Raw genomic sequence first — 16,571 nt, 5'->3', positions numbered from 1 at the left:
AACGATCCATCTGTTGTTCTACATTTCCTCGCCAGCCCTTTTTAACTGCATGGTAAGGATTAAAAAAACATATGCTGCAAAATTCCATCACTAAGTCGTTACCAAATCAGATGATCAGTCAGAAATGTGTTTGAACGCTATAGGAAAAGGGATTTGCTACTGTTTTAACCTAAAATAATTGCAATAACCTATATTACGAAATTCATCATATTTCACCCTTCGGTTTCACTTTTGAACGTTTCAGTAATTTCAACCACATCTCTTTTGACTCGATGGTAAACATGCCATTGGAGATTATGATGTTGCAAACAAATTTAACCTAAAATTAGCATTTGTAGACATCACTTGGTGAGAACGTATTCCTTCACTGTGTAACGTAAATGTTTGGATTACTAATTATTTTTTCCCACACTTAATGTAAGGTTTGCATGCGAACCGGCGACGGCACAAAATGTATTTTGCCCAATATTAGTTTCAGCTACATTCTTCCATTTACAACTTAGAAAGTTGAGTTAAGAGGATTACTGTGGTATAAAATGCTGCGATACAGTCTGATGCAGCAAACCTATCTCCCTTGCTTTCCAATTTATAATTGCACGGGCCTAATAGGAAATAAAATCAACATTTAAAATGATTATTAAGAAAGATGCGCAGAGTACGTTACTTGAACATGCAAGTTAGAAGGGTTTTGTGCCTCAAAATACCACGGTGCACAACTGTGATATATGCGCCATTGCATATAATGTCGAGGCTGCAAAATTGTCCATTGGACTGCAAAGGTGTGCAGGTTAAGTGGATTGCCTTGAACAATGCGCATGGCTCCGTAGTTGGGACGGGGCAGGGACCTTGGTAGATTGCTCTATCGGATGGTCGGTGCGGACCGGTACTGCCGGTACTCTGATTTACATAGTTTTATGACGATCGTGTGGAGTATACCAAATTAAATGGGCTTCAGGAATAATATTTATAAAATAGTTTAATGAAGATGGAATTAGGTTCCATCATGGAATTTGTTTCGGTCAGTCAAATTATGAATAGTAAGAATTACCTTTTTTCTTAACCATTGATCCATCTGTAAGATAAATAACGTGCATGCACGATAAATAATGTGAGCACTACAATCTACGATTACATTTAACTTCCGTATATTGCGTGGTAATATGCATAATCATACGTAATAAGACACAAGGACACGGAGTTGAGGAACGGAATAAACTAATATGCATTATAAATTTACAGGATAATTTTTGCAACCAAATAGTATCCTTTTTTGAAGCCATCTGTTTATAAATTCTACTTACACTTAAAAGAGCGTAGTTTTCACGAATTCAAATGCGATCAATCGTTCCACATGATCATTCAAGGACATATAAAAACATCCAAATGTGTTAGGATAGAGAATCCAAATCCTTGAAAGAATGATCACTGTTTAAATTGAATTTCATAGATTATCATAGAATTTAAAGTCCAGAAGGAGGCCACTCGGCCCATCGAGTCTGCACCGGCTCTTGGAAAGAGCACCCTACCCGAGGTCAACACCTCCATCCTATCCGCATAACCCAGTAACCCCACCCAAAACTAAGTGCAATTTTGGACACTAAGGGCAATTTATCATTGCCAATCCACCTAACCCGCACATCTTTTGACTGTGGGAGGAAACCGGAGCACCCGGAGGATACCCACGCACACACGTGGAGGATGTGCAGACTCCGCGCAGACAGTGACCCAAGCCGGGAATCGAACCTGGAACCCTGGAGCTGTGAAGCAATTGTGCTATCCACAATGCTATCGTGCTGCCCTCTAAAATAGTATTGGCTGGACAATTGCGACAGAGTCACACTTATTTGATGAAGGCAAAGGAGCTAATGACGGAACAACCAAAACCACTATTATGCAAGGGGTCAAGATTGAAGAAGGATAGACATATTCGCAAATTGCGAAGCGAAAGATATTACAAATGCAAAAAAGAAGGAGGTCATTTATTGCTTTGAGCCTGATAAGCTGAGGCGTGCTGGTGCATGTCATTTCTTAAGTGCATGGATACGGGCAGCAGATATTTCCATGCCTACAGCTAACGGACTCTAGTGCTGAGATTGAATAACGGTTAAATCTTAATTTTTGTCCATGTGTTCATACGATATTGGCTTGGGTAGGCCAACGTTTGTTGCCTCGTGAACTGAGCACATCACAGAGTGTTTTATTAGAAGAATCAACCACAATGCAGTTAATCTGGAGCCAAAGGTAGGGAGGTGTCCTTGCCCAAAGGAAACAGGCGAAACATACAGCTTTTTTATGACATGTTTTAGGTTAGTTCCAAATTTTATTGAATTGAATTCCGCATTTTTCTTGGTGAGATCCTAAAATCGTTTTCCAGAGCTGTACTGTTGTGGGTAATGGAATAGCAAACCAGCGAGACGACCACAATACCACACTTTCCCTCGATGAACATATATTGAAAGAGTTAAAAGCTTGGCCGACAAAGGAGCTGCAGCATTGATGTAGAATTGCAATTGTAGAGAGATAGGAATCGGCAAATATTAAAAAAGGTTGCAAGCTAATTACCCAAACATTATATCGGAGCAACCTCAGAATGCTATCAGGGCAATCTAATAAGCCATTGGTTTGAAAGACAAGACTGCAGCAGGGACAGATGTCAAGTGCTTCTTCCTTCCCGCTATTTAGTTGAAGGTGCTTCTGAAGAGCCTTCTTGCGCTGTTGCTGTTCATCGGTGTAGGTGCACACATAGTGCTGTTACAACGTGAATTGCAAGATGTTAAGACAGTGACATTGAACGAACGATCACATTATTCCAAATCGGAAATATGTGGGGTTTGGAGAAGAGCCAGCAGGTGGTCAAGATATAATGCATCTTCTGATCTGGTTCTTCAAGGTGAGGGAGATCCCGAGTGCACAAGTGCTTCCAACGTAGCCTTGGTGAGTTTCTGAACTGACAATCTCCATGCTACCAGCTGCTGTCAATGTGCACCAGTGTTGAAGGTGTTGGATGTTAAAAGTGGCAGATGAGGTTCCATTCAACTATGCTGTTTTGTCCTTGATCGTATGGAAATGACTGAGTGGTGCTCGGTTGCTTACGTCCTATGTAAGTTTAAAGTATTCCATAAAAACTAAACTGGAGAAGTCCTGTTGATGATGAACAGAGTTGGGAGTCAGAAAGTGAGTTCCTCACCGCCAAAATCTGTTCTTGTAGGCAAAACAAAATTTATTTGGCTGTTCCATTTGGGTGTCTGGTCTACTGTCGCAGTAATATTTTGATAGTACGGGCGAATGTAGTGCCATTAGATGTCACAAGGACCTGGTTGTATTTAAGTCTGTTGGAGATGTACATTCCTCAGCATGTGAGTAGAACTAAATTTACTTCCAACGAATCAAACGGACCCTCGATGTTCCCCATGGCTTACTTGATATGGCGACGGAATGCTTCTGTATTTGCGGACTCATGTAATGATCCAAATAATACCTAACACGGGTAAACAGCTCAACGTCTGACTTTAAATTCAGATTTCGTCCATTGCCTCTTTGATGAGATGGAATAAAAGGCTGCACTGCCAGAGATCCTGAGTGTACTATCTTTGGCCCAAACATCTTCAGTTGATTCAGCAATTACCATCGTTTCATTAGAGGGACATAAATCGTGACGTTCGCTGATGACTGCACGATGTTCAGCACCATTCTCGACTTCTCAGATATTGAATGAATCCGCATAAAATAGTGGCAGATTTGGACGACATCCAGGCTTGAACTTACCAATAGAAAGTTACATTCGTGAGACAAAAGTTACAGGAAATTACCATATCGAAACCCAGAGAATCTAACCATCGCTCCTTGACAAAAAGATATTACCATTGCTCAATCGCACATTATCAAAACACTAGGAGTGACCAGTGACCAGTCGCTTAAATGCACGTGCGATATAAATATCGTTGCTCCAAGAGCAGGTCAGCAGCTATAAATTGTGGGGCAAAATCCTCACACTTTTGAGTCCGCAAAGCATGTCCAGAATCCATCAGTCACAAGTCAGGATTCATGACGGACTACTGCGTACGCAAGAAGATTCTCAAAACCAACGAGAGACAGTACGCTTCATTTACTCCCCATTCACAAACAACATTCATACATTCGACAACCTACACACGTAAGACAATTTGTGTCACCTGAAAGTAGAACTGCTTGAAGTCAACTTAGCTACTGCCTTCAAATGCCACTACAACGGCGATCCCGAGGGGCAATGGTCGTATGTATACGGCAGCACCACAACCTGGAAGTTCCGGACAAACCACTCATTATCCTGTGGTGGAAATATATCTACTTTATAATAATACTCTTTATTATTCTTACAGGCAGGCTTACATTAACGCTGCAATGAAGTTGCTGTGAAACATGCCCGTGCTGCCACACTCCGGCGACTGTTCTGGTACAGAAGGAGAATTCAGAATGTCTAATGCATCAAACAAGCAGGTATTTCGGGACTTGTGTGACGAAACCGGAGCACCCGGATGAAACCAACGTAGACACAGAGAGAACGTGCAGGATCTGCACAGACAGTGGACCACATGGAAATCGAACCCGGGACCCTGGCGCTGTGAAGCAACAGTGCAACCACTGTGCTACCGTGCCGCCCACATTTCAGTGGTGCGGGGTCAAAATTCTGAAAATTCCTCCGCAGCAATATGCTGCATGTACCTGGGCCACATGGACAAAATTGAAATGATGATGGCTTTTCAAAATTAATTTACATGATGTGGGCATCACAGGTCAGGCCAGCATTCAGTGCAATGTATAGTTTACCTTTCACAAGGTGGTAGCGAGTAGCCTTCTTGAACCACTGCAGTTCTTAACTGTTAGATGCACCCACTGTGTTTTACGGAGGGAGTTCCAGGATGGCTCCCCAGGGAAAGTGACAGTACGGCAATATATGTCCAAGTCAGGGTGGTGAGTGACTTGGAGGTAACACTCAAGAAGCACGACAATATCCAGCACAAAGCAGCCCGTAACTGCTGTACTGCTCCTTCTAGATGACAGTGGTTGTGGGTTTGTACGCTGTTGTCTGACGGAATTGTGTGTTACTGCAGTGTATCTTGTAGATGGTACACACATGCAACTGTTCGTCGGTGATTGGTGCTATGAACGTTTGTTGAAGGGGAAGCACTCAAACGGGCTGCTTTGTGCTGGATAGTGTCGAGCGTCTGGATAGTGTCGAGCGTCTTGGGCTTATTAGAGGTGCGCTCGTCCACGCAAGTGCTGAGTATTGTCTTACACGACTGCCTTGTGCCTTGCCGTTGGTGGGCAGGCTTTGGAGAATCAGGAGGTGAGTTTCTCGCTGTCGGATTCCTAGCCTTTGACCTTCCCTGGAGCCACAGTATTAATATGTCTTGTCCAGTTTCGTTTCTGGTGAATGGTAACCCCCGATGTTGATTGTGGGGAATTCAGTGATCGTAATACTATTGAATGCCAAGGGGCGTTCGTTAAATCCGCTCTTGTAGGATATGGTCATTGGCTAGCACTTGTGCGGCGCCAATGTAACTTGCTACTTTTTTGTCCAAGCCTGGATATTATACTGGACTTGCTGCATTTGGACATGAACCACACCATCATCTGAGGAGTCGTGTACGGTGCTGAACATTGTGCAGTCATCTCCAAACATGCTTCCAAGCATATGATGGAAGGGAGGTCATTTCTGAAGCAATTGAGGATTGTTGGGCCAACAACACAATCCTGAGGAACTTAATTTTTTTAAATAAACTCAAAGTAAATTGATTTGTCAATCAATGGGAAATTTAGTATGGCCAATCCACCTACGCATTACATCTTTCGTTGTGGGGGCTACACACACGCAAACAAGAGGAGAATGAGTAAACTCCACAGGTAAAGTGACCCAGGGCCAGTATCGAATCTGGCGCCGTGTGGCAGACGTGTTAACCACTGCGACACCGGGCTGCCCCTTCCTGATGAACTTCTGCAGTGATGCCGTCAAGGTGAGATAATAGACCTCCAACCACCAGAACCAACTTCCTTTGTGCTAGGTATAACAACAAACAGTAGAGAGGTTTCCCCCTGATTATCATCATCTCCAGTATAGCAGGGGCCTCTTGAAGCCATATTCGGTCAAGTGCTGCGCTGATGACAAGGGCAGTTACTTTGGCCTCTACTGAGGAGGTAGGCTAGTTCGTTCATGTTTGACACAAAGCTTTAATAAGGTCAGGAGCTGACTTACCCTGGCATAAAGCAAACTGAACGTCTGTGTCTTGGTTATTGCTGAGTAAGTGCTGCCAGATTGCACTATTGATGACTCATTTAATCACTTTGCTTCTGATGGCCAGTCGAATGATCAGGTGGCAATTAGCTGTGTTGGGTTTGCCCCGTTCCTTGTGCATAGGTCACAGCTAGGATATTGAGTATATTGCCGAGAGATGTCAGTCTTGTGTTGCACTAGAACAGTTTGGTTCCGGGTGCGGCAAGTTCTGGATCACAAGTCCTCAGTACTCTTGCAGAATATTATCCTGGCCCATAGTATTTGCACATCCAATTTCTTCAGCCATTTACCGATTGCATGTGGAGTGAATCGTATTGTCTGAAGACTGACATCTGTGATGTTGGGGACATCCAGAGGAGACCTGATTGATCGTTCATTCGACAATTCTGGCTGACGGTTGCGAAGAAAGCCTGATGTGGCGAATGTGATTCACACCATATATAGTTGGCAATATCACTCAATGTTATATGTTCGTTATCGACCCAGTGTAAGTGCAGTTGCACTATCCGACCACCAGGGGGAGTCGCTCTGGGAGTACGCGAGAGTTTGTACTGGGCTCCTCCCTTGGCTACGCCCAGGACTCCTCCCCCTGGGACCGATGTATAAAGATAAGTGCCTTAGAGCCAGCCTGCCAGTTCACCTAAAGTTCAACGACGAATAGGCTGGCTCTATTGTAAGTGTATTAAAGCCTCTGTTCAGATCCAACTACACGTGTTCGCTGATTTGATGGTTCCACCAATTTAATACACTTAAGAAGCTTCCGAAGTAAAGCATGGAATCCGCTCTAAAACCAGGATGTCTAGAACTCGATCCGCAGGATGCAGAGGCGAAAGGAACCTTCTACCAGTGGCTGAAAAGTTTTAAGGCCTACCTGGCCGAAATCAGCACCGCTGAAACTACGGAGGAACAAAAGCTCACACGACTGCAAGTGAGGGTAAGCCACAGAATTTCTACACAATTAAATGGAGCCGGTTCCTACACCGCTGCGCTGGTGATTTTGGACAAAATGTATATTAGACCCATGAGCGAGGTCTTTGCCCGCCATGTGTCCATGACTCGCCGACAACGGGCTACTGAAACTTTAGCTGAATTTGCACGCGAGTTGAACAATCTCTCAAATGACAGAAATTCCCAGGCCGTAACCTCGGCCGAACATATGGAGCTTGCTCTGCGGGATGTTTTTGTTGGGGGCCTTCAATCTAGCTATGTACACCAGAGACTATTAGAAAATGGGGCCCAGGGCATAGAGACTACCGTAGAGGCTGCTATCACGATGGAAGTTTCCTTCCGCAGCCTCAACTCGTTTCCCGCGGACCCTGCTAACCCCGCATGGGCCCCATACCTGAGGACCCCCCCAAGCCTGTGCCGCAAGGCCCCCCCCCCCCAGCTACCGCGCTGCCACAGCCAGTCCTACTGTCCCAGTCAACTACTCAAACTATCCAGCTGCTCCAGCTAATTACTCAGCTCCCCCAGCCAGCTACTCAGCTCGCCAAATCAGTTATTCAACTGCTCCAGCTAAGCTCCCCAAACCAGTTATTCAACTGCTCCAGCCTGCCACTTCTGTGGACAAAACCAGCACACGCGGCAGCACTGCTGAGCCTGATCCGTGACCTGCAGCAGCTGCGGGAAGAAAGGCCACAATGCTAAAGTATGCCTCTGCAGAAGGGCCCCAGCCCTCAACACCCCAACATTCCAAAAACATCGCCTCCAGCACCAGCAGGCCTGCGGGGCCCGAAAGCTGCGGCCTACGATCAGGCTCCGCCGCATCCATCCACGTGCGATCCATGGGGGCCACCATCTTGGCAAACTTCCACCATGCGACCGGCCACGTGCGATTCATGGGGGCCGCCATCTTGCACGCCATCTTCACCACCACCCTCCACGTGTGATCCACGGGCCCTATTTGCATCTCCAGACTCAAACAGCACATCGGAGGAGTACGACCTCCCTGGGCAGTCACCACATGGTCCGCAACTCGGCGCAGTGTTCCTGTATCAAGCTCGCCAGAACGCAGCGGCATCTACTCGACAGGACGCCCGATCGGAAGAATTCGACTCGCCCGGGCACCCACAACGCGGCCCGCAACTCAACACGGTCACCCTCGACCAATCTCGTCCAAAGCATCTGAGAAATTCGATGACGGAGGTTCAGATCAACAGGTACAACACGTCGTGCCTCTTCGACTCCGGGAGCACAGAGAGATTCATACACCCAGAGCTGGTAAGACGCTGTTCCCTCCCTATTTATCCTATCAACCAAACTATCGCCCTCGCTTCGGGCTCCCATTCCATCCAAATCCAAGGCCTCACTACAGCAATGCTAACGATTCGAGGCGCTAGCTATTCCAAATTTAAACTGTATGTCTTGCCCGACCACTGCGCGTCACTCCTCTAAGGCTTGGATTTCCAATGTAATCTCAAGAGTCTCACCCTCAGCTTCGGCGGGCCCCTGCCCCCACTCACTATCTGCAGCCTTCCCACGCTGCGCATCGCTCCCCCCTCCTCTCTTCACCAACATCACCCCGGATTGCAAACCGTTAGCCACCCGCAGCAGGCGGTACAGCCTGCAAGATAGGGTATTTACCAGAGCAGAGGTCCGAAAGTTGCTCAGTGAGGTGATCATAGAGGCCAGTAACAGTCCCTGGAGAGCCCAGGTGATGGTCGTCAAGACCGGGGAAAAATTTTGCATGGTCGTCGATTATAGCCAGACTATCAATCGCTTTACGCTCCTAGACGCGTATCCACTCCCGAGATTCGCAGACACGGTAAACCAGATAGCCCAATATCGGGTATTTTCCACGGTGGATCTGAAGTCTGCATACCACCAGCTCCCAATCCGCCCGGAGGACCGCCACTACACGGCTTTCCAGGCCGTTGGCCGCCTCTTACATTTCCTCCGGGTTCCCTTCGGCGTCACTAATGGGGTTTTGGTGCTCCGACGAGCAATGGACCGAATGGTAGACCAGTACGGGCTGCGGGCCACGTTTCCGTATCTGGATAATGCTACCATCAGCGGCCATGGCCAGCAGGACCACGACGCCAACATCCACCGTTTTCTCCAGACGACCCAAACATACATATAACAAGGAGAAATGGTGTTCAGCACAAACAGACTAGCCATCCTCGGCTATGTCGTGGAGAACGGAGCCCTGGGCCCAGACCCGGACTGCATGCGCCCCCTCCTAGAACTCCCCCTCCCCCATGGCCCCAAGGCCCTCAAACGGTGCTTGGGGATCTTTTCGTACTACGCCCAGTGGGTCCCCCAATATGCGGACAAAGCCCGCCCGCTCTTCAAGGCCACACTATTTCTCCTGTCTGCTGAGGCGCGCAAAGCCTTCAGCTGCATCAGGGACGACATCGCCAAAGCAGCCATGTGGGCGGTGGATGAATCCACTCCCTTTCCGTTTGAAAGCGACGCCTTAGAGGTAGCGCTAGCAGCCACTTTAAACCAAGCAGGGCGCCCCGTTTCATTTTTCTCCCGTTCACTATCCGCTTCAGAACTCCGACACTCCTCAGTCGAGAAGGAAACACAAGCCATCGTGGAGGCTGTCTGACTGGAGGCACTACCTCACAGGAAGGAGGTTCACCCTCATTACCGACAAACGGTCGGTCGTCTTCATGTTCGACAACTTGCAAAGGGGCAAAATTAAAAATGACAAAATTCTTTGGTGGAGGATTGAACTCTCCACCTACAATTACGATATAAAATATCGGCCGGGGAAGCTCAACGAGCCCTTGGATGCCCTATCCTGCAGGACATGCGCCAGCGCTCAAATCAGCCGCCTAAAAGCCATCCACGATGACCTCTGCCACCCAGGGGTCACCCGGCCCACCCATTACATCAGTGCCCAAAACCTGCTTTCTCCAACGAGGACGCAAAAGCGGTCTCCAGGGACTGCCCGATCTGTGCGGTGTGCAAACCGCACTTCTATAGACCAGACAGGGCCCACCTGGTCAATGCTTCTAGGCCCTTTGAACGCCTTGCGGTCGATTTCAAAGGGCCACTCCCCTCCACTAATAAAAACATTTACTACATTAACATTATTGACGAGTTCTCCCGATTCCCCTTCGCCATCCCATGCCCCGATATGACCTCTCACACAGTCATTAGGGCCCTGCATAGTGTCTTCACCCTGTTTGGTTTCCCCAGCTACGTGCACAGTGACCGGGGTGCGTCCTTTATGAGTGACGAGCTGCGTCTGTACCTGCTCGACAAGGGCATCACCTCGAGCAGGACTACCAGTTACAACCCCAGGGGGGAACGGACAGGTGGAGAGGGAGAATGCGACGGCCTGGAAGACCATCCTACTGACCCTCAGGTCCAGGAAGCTCCACGTTTCCCAATGTCAGGAAGTCCTCCCTGACGTGCTCCATGCAATTATATCCTCCCTGTGTACAGCTACCTACCAAACACCCCACGAGCGGCTCTTCATTTTTTACAGGGGCACTACCACAGTGGTCTCACTTCCGGTGTGGCTGAGGACGCCAGGCCCGGTTCTCCTAAGGAAGCACGTCAGGGCGCACAAGACAGACCCCATTGTTGAAAAGGTGTGCCTGCTTCATTCCATCCCAGATTACGCATTTGTTGAGTTCCCGGATGGTCGCCAGGACACAGTATTCCTCCGGGACCTGGCACCCGCTGAATCTAGCCCCCCATCTACCCCCACCGAGGAACACCTTTCCCCGTTCCCTACGCGGCTATCCCCTTGCACCCCCGATTCTGCGAGTTCACCCCACCAGTCCCGAGCGCCAGCACCAGCCGCCCCCCACGCCCCCAGTCTCCATTCGACCAGGAGGTGTATGAGGCTCGGACAAGATTCGCCCCGGAGCCGGCAACCATACCCCAGACCTCGACGCCCGCCCAGCCACCGCAAGAGGTTGCAACCCCAGTGCTCCGCAGATCAAAACGGACAATTCATCCACCGGAGAGACTGACTCTTTGAGCCATCACCCCCGCCGGACTTGATTTTTTTAACAGTGGGTGAATGTGGGGAATGTGATTCACACTCTATATAGTTGCCAATATCAGTCCATGTATTTCGGTTCGTTATCTACCCATTGTAAGTGCAGTTGAACGATCCGACCACCAGGGGGAGTCGCTCTGCGAGTACGCGAGAGTTTGTACTGTGCTTCTCCCTTGGCTCCGCCCAGGACTCCCCCGGGACCAATGTATAAAGATCAGTGCCTTAGAGCCAGCCTGCCAGTTCACCTGAAGTTCAACGAATAATAGGCTGGCTCTATTGTAAGTGTATTAAAGCCTCTGTTCAGATCCATGTTCGCTGAATTTATGGTTCCATCACCTCAGCCTTGTCTTCTGCACATATTTGTTCGGCTCCTTCGTCATTGTGGATAGGGAAATGTGCAGAACCTCCTCCTCCTGTTAGGTGTTTAATTGTCCACCACCGTTCACGCTGTGCGCGGCAAGACTACAGAGCTTAAGTCTTATGTGTTTATTCTTGAATCACTTATTTATGTATATCCCTTGTTGTGTATGCTGCTTGGAACACAAGTAGTCTGATGCTATAGCTTCACCAGGTCGACACCTCATTTTAGTGAGTCAGTTTTCTGCTGCTACTGGCATCTTGTTTTACACTCGTCATTGAACCAGCATTGATCCCCTGCCTTGGTAGTGGTAGAATGGAGGGCGGTGAGTTTGCAGGTTGTGATTTAATCGAATTCTGCCGCTGCTGAGGCACAAAGTGTCTCATTGATTCCCAGTCTTGAGTTGCTAGATTTGTGCGAAGTCTATCCCATTTAGCATGATTAGTGTAACATGACTAAGGATGTTGAAGCACTTGTCAAGAGGAAGTAGAAGGCTTATGTTAGGATGAGACTTGAAGGCTCAATTAGGACACTTGAGAGTTACAAGTTAGCCAGGAAGGACCTAGAGGGAGAGTTAAGACGAGCGAGGAGAGGACACGAAAAGTCGTTGGCGGATAGGATCAAGGAAAACCCTAAGGCTTCCTATTGGTATATCAAGAACAAAAGAATGACTAGAGTAAGATTAGGGCCAATTAAGGATAGTAGTGGAGAGTTGTGTGTGGAATCAGAGGAGATAGGTGAAGCGTTAAATGGATATTTTTCGTCAGTGTTTACACTGGAGAAAGACAATGTTGTCGAGGAGAATACTCAGGTTCAGTCGACCAGGTTAGATGGAATTGAGGTTCACAAGCAGGAGGTGTTAGCAATTTTGGAAAGTGTAAAAATAGACAAGTCCCCTGTCCCAGATGGGATTTACCCTAGGATTCTTTGCGAAGCCAGGGAGGACATTGCAGAGCCTTTATCCTTGATCTTCATGTCGTCTTTGTCGACAGGAACAGTGCTGGAGGACTGGAGGATAGCAAATGTTGTCCCCTTGTTCAAGAAGGGGAGTAGAGACAACCCTGGTAATTATAGACCTGTGAGCCTAACTTCGGTTGTGGGTAAAATGTTGGGAAAGGTTATAAGAGATAGGGTTTATAATCATCTTGAAAAGAACAAGTTGATAAGCGATAGTCAACACGGTTTTGTGAAGGGTAGGTCATGCCTCAGAAACCTTCTTGAGTTTTTTGAGAAAGTGACCAAACAGGTAGATGGGGGAAAAGCGGTTGATGTGGTGTATATAGATTTCAGTAAGGCGTTTATAAGGTTCCACACGGTAGGCTATTGCAGAAAATAAGGAAGTATGGGATTGAAGGTGATTTAGCGGTTTGGATCATTAATTGGCTAGCTGAAAGAAGACAGAGGGTGGTGGTTGATGGCAAATGTTCATCCTGGAGTTCAGTTACTAGTGGAGAACCACAAGGATCTGTTTTGGGGCAACTGCTGTTTGTCATTTTTATAAATGACCTGGAAGATGGTGTAGAAGGATGGGTTAGTAAATTTGCAGATGACACAAAGGTCGGTGGAGTTGTGGATAGTGCTGAAGGATGTTATAGGATATAGAGGGACATAGATAAGCTTCAGAGCTGGGCTGAGAGGTGGCAGATGGAGTTTAATGCGGAAAAGTGTGAGGTGGTTCACTTTGGAAGGACTAATAGGAATGCAGAGTACTGGGATAAGAGCAAGATTCTTGGTAGTGTAGATGAACAGAGAGATCTCGGCATCCAGGTACATAAATCTCTGAAAGTTGCCACCCAGATTAATAGGGCTGTTAAGAAGGCATATGGTATGCTAGCCTTTATCAGTAGGGGGATTGAGTTTCGGAGCCAGAAGGACATGCTGCAGCTGTACATAACTCTGGTGCGGCCGCTCCTGGAGTACTGCGTGCAGTTCTGGTCACCACATTATAGGAAGGATGTGGAAGATTTGTAAAGGGCTCAGAGGAGATTTACTAGGATGTTGCCTGGTATGGAGGGAAGGTCTTACGAGGGACGGCTCAGGGACTTTAGGTTGTTTTCGTTAGAGAGGAGAAGGCTGAGAGGTGACTTAATAGAGACATATAAGATAGTCAGAGGGTTAGATAGGGCGGACAGTGAGAGTCTCTTTCCTCGGATGGTGATGACCAACACGAGGGGACATAGCTTTAAATTGAGGGGTAGTAGATATAGGACAGATGTCAGAGGCAGTTTCTTTACTCAGAGAGTAGTAGGGGTGTGGAACGCCCTGCCTGCAACAGTAGTAGACTCGCCAACTTTAAGGGCATTTAAGTGGTCACTGGATAGACATATGGATGAAAATTGAATAGTGTTGGTCAGATAGGCTTCAGATGGTTTCACAGGTCGGCGAAACATCAAGAGCCGAAGGGCCCGTACTGCGCTGTAATGTTCTATGTTCTCAAACACGCCAGTCGGTATCCTCAATGTGAACACAGGACTTTGTGTTCACAAGGAGGATGTGGCGGTGGCTTCTGCAGATATGGCCATGTAACTAAGGAATAATGATGAGACATTTCCCTCTCCAAACAAAAACAGAAGATTAGGAATCATTTGAGCAGGTGACAGGTTTTCATTGGCAAATGAATGTCCCTCTGACAAGGCGTTTCCTCCGGCCATGCTGTGCTGAAGCCTGCGTCTATTATTGGGCATTCTTCTATACGGGGTAAATAGTTTGCTCTCTACCACAAGCTCGTAGCAGCTGACTAATGCCCTATCTGTGGGCGTCTGTCAAGCAGGGGTGAAGCACCAAAGGAAAGACCTCTCTTTCCTCAGGAGATTTCAGCTGTGACTTGTTTGGTAACATGCAGCCGGGTGTCAGCACCATGTTTGTATGTGTGATGATCTTGGCCAAACCATGGCGCAGTATTCTGCTACTTAGTGTGATAGTGCAAGTGCTGATGTTCGGAAAGTGGCGGTAGTCGCACTGCACCATGAGTCGGCTATTTTGGCAGCAACTTGTTTCTCGAATTGGTCATGGGTACAGTTGCTTTGCACTGTTTCAATAAGGTCAGCATCCTTTCTGAGGTGAGGCAATGTATGTTTGAGTTCAAGTGAGATTTAACTTATCGCCATCAGTTTCAATGTTATGCTCTTATTAGCTTTTCCATATAAAAGATGGAATGTGATGGATACTGGTTTTGCAGGGCTTGGTTTTCGTCTCCATATGTTGCACTAGTTTTTCAAGATTTTAAAAGTCCTCGTTCATTGGCCGGTCCAATATGTCGAAGTCGGGCGTTTGAGTGGCAAGGTCAATGTGGACGGCATATCTGGATTTTCAGGAGGTAGATTTTTGAAAATCATTTGCGTAGCAGCTGAATAGGGTTGGCGCCAGTACTGACTCTTGAGACTCTGCTTTAATTTGTATATCTATGTAATTTTCCTTGTTGCTCTGATGCTTTTATTTGGGGGTAGGGATTGGCCGTGACAGATTCAGAAGGAGGTGAGGGTGTCTGTCGGAATCTTAGGCGGCTGTAAATCGAGCAACAACTGCCTTCAAGTTTTTTTCTGAAAGAAGTTTTCAATGGAGGTGGTAAGAGCCACTACCTGCATCCCTACCCTGCTGTTCTTGCAGAAAGCAGCACGGTCGATGCAAAGGACGCATTTTATGACTGGGGACGTGTGCTGCAAGATTAAACATTCAAGGATTTTTTTATCGGATCAAAAGATGAGATAGTCGACGGGAGGGAGAGGCAGGTATGGGATTCTTTAGGGGTTTAGATGCGGTGATGTCTTTGACGATCTGCCATCTCTTTGCAATGTTGTTGGATTCGTGGCCAGCGTGGAAAACTGGAATGCACCGGAAGGATTATATATTTTGGCGCGTGATATTGTCATATTCTCCTGCCTGGACAGATTTCAAGCACTTTATGGCCTGCATTTGTTCAGCTGTCTTCTCTGTTTTTTTCTGATAGTATTGTCGCAGTTCGTCCAGGATGTTTCTTTTGGTATTCTTGGCCAAGTATGCCGTAACTATGACACAGAAGGCTGGACAATTAAGGGAGGATTTGAGTGTTTGGCTTTTGGGCTGCTCGATGTTAACTAACCATTTATGTTCAATCATAAACAGCTAAAGTTACTCCAGTAGATTTATAATTTTTAGATAAATTTTGTTTTCTTTCCACTTGCAAATAAATTAAAATAATATCTATTTTTCTATTTTGTTCAAAATTATTATGCCACAAAATTGATCAACATCGTAGCTACAGCTATCCTGCATGCCTTGATATAAGTAGTAGCCATAAAGACATTATCGACAACTTTTCACGAAAGATACATTTCATCCTGTTGTGTGGGACTACGACAGCTTAAATCAAATAGATTTTAATCAAATGTAGCAGTTGGCATTGAGTACCTATGGAACGCTCTTTACTATCGGTAAAAACAGAGTTAGTTGCAATGTGGCATCAACCTGTTGTTAGCACTGCTGCTTCACAGCTTCAGGGAGCTGGATTCAATTCGGGCCTCGGGTCATTATGTTGAATTTCTACTTTCTACCCGTGTTTTATTCGGGTGCTCAGTTTATTTTGCCAGAGTCTGAAGATGTGCAGGTAAGGTGGGTTGGCCATGCCAAACTGCCCCTCAGTGTCCATGAGGAGATGTGACGGGAACGAGTGCATGCGCGGGCTTATGTGGGGTGCCCGTTCCAAGGGTCGGTGCACTATTATGCACGAATTGTCCGATGTGATGTGGCTATGGGCTGGTGAACTAGTGCAAATTTGCATACTTTTCGTTTTATTTTCCATTACCGAGAACCTGACAGCATTCCCCCTGACAGTATGATTTGGTATCTTGACGATCTCTCCGTTAAATTATATTAAATGATTAATTTCCTTCTATTGTACATCAAACGGCAGTAGAGGTTGTTATTTCAATCAAGTACGACGAGCGATGGATCCAAAGTTTAAGTTCAAATGAAATTGAATTGAAAATCGCTTATTGTCACAA

At 46.8% G+C, this 16,571-nt stretch overlaps 1 protein-coding gene across 1 annotated transcript in view; it reads right to left on the bottom strand.

The window, feature by feature from the left end:
- Window positions 1–16,571, bottom strand: part of LOC119976524 (golgin subfamily A member 4-like) — a 1,176,663-nt gene that overhangs the window by 787,760 nt on the left and 372,332 nt on the right. The window contains exon 63 of the mRNA XM_038817077.1: window positions 1,049–1,072. Coding sequence (XP_038673005.1) covers window positions 1,049–1,072 — 24 coding nt within the window. The remainder of the gene's footprint in view (window positions 1–1,048; window positions 1,073–16,571) is intronic.

This window comes from Scyliorhinus canicula, chromosome 13, assembly GCF_902713615.1.
Source record: "Scyliorhinus canicula chromosome 13, sScyCan1.1, whole genome shotgun sequence".
Classification (NCBI taxonomy): domain Eukaryota; kingdom Metazoa; phylum Chordata; class Chondrichthyes; order Carcharhiniformes; family Scyliorhinidae; genus Scyliorhinus; species Scyliorhinus canicula.
The sequence above is the reverse complement of the archived record's forward strand: the minus strand, read 5'-3'. Positions and strand labels throughout refer to the sequence as shown.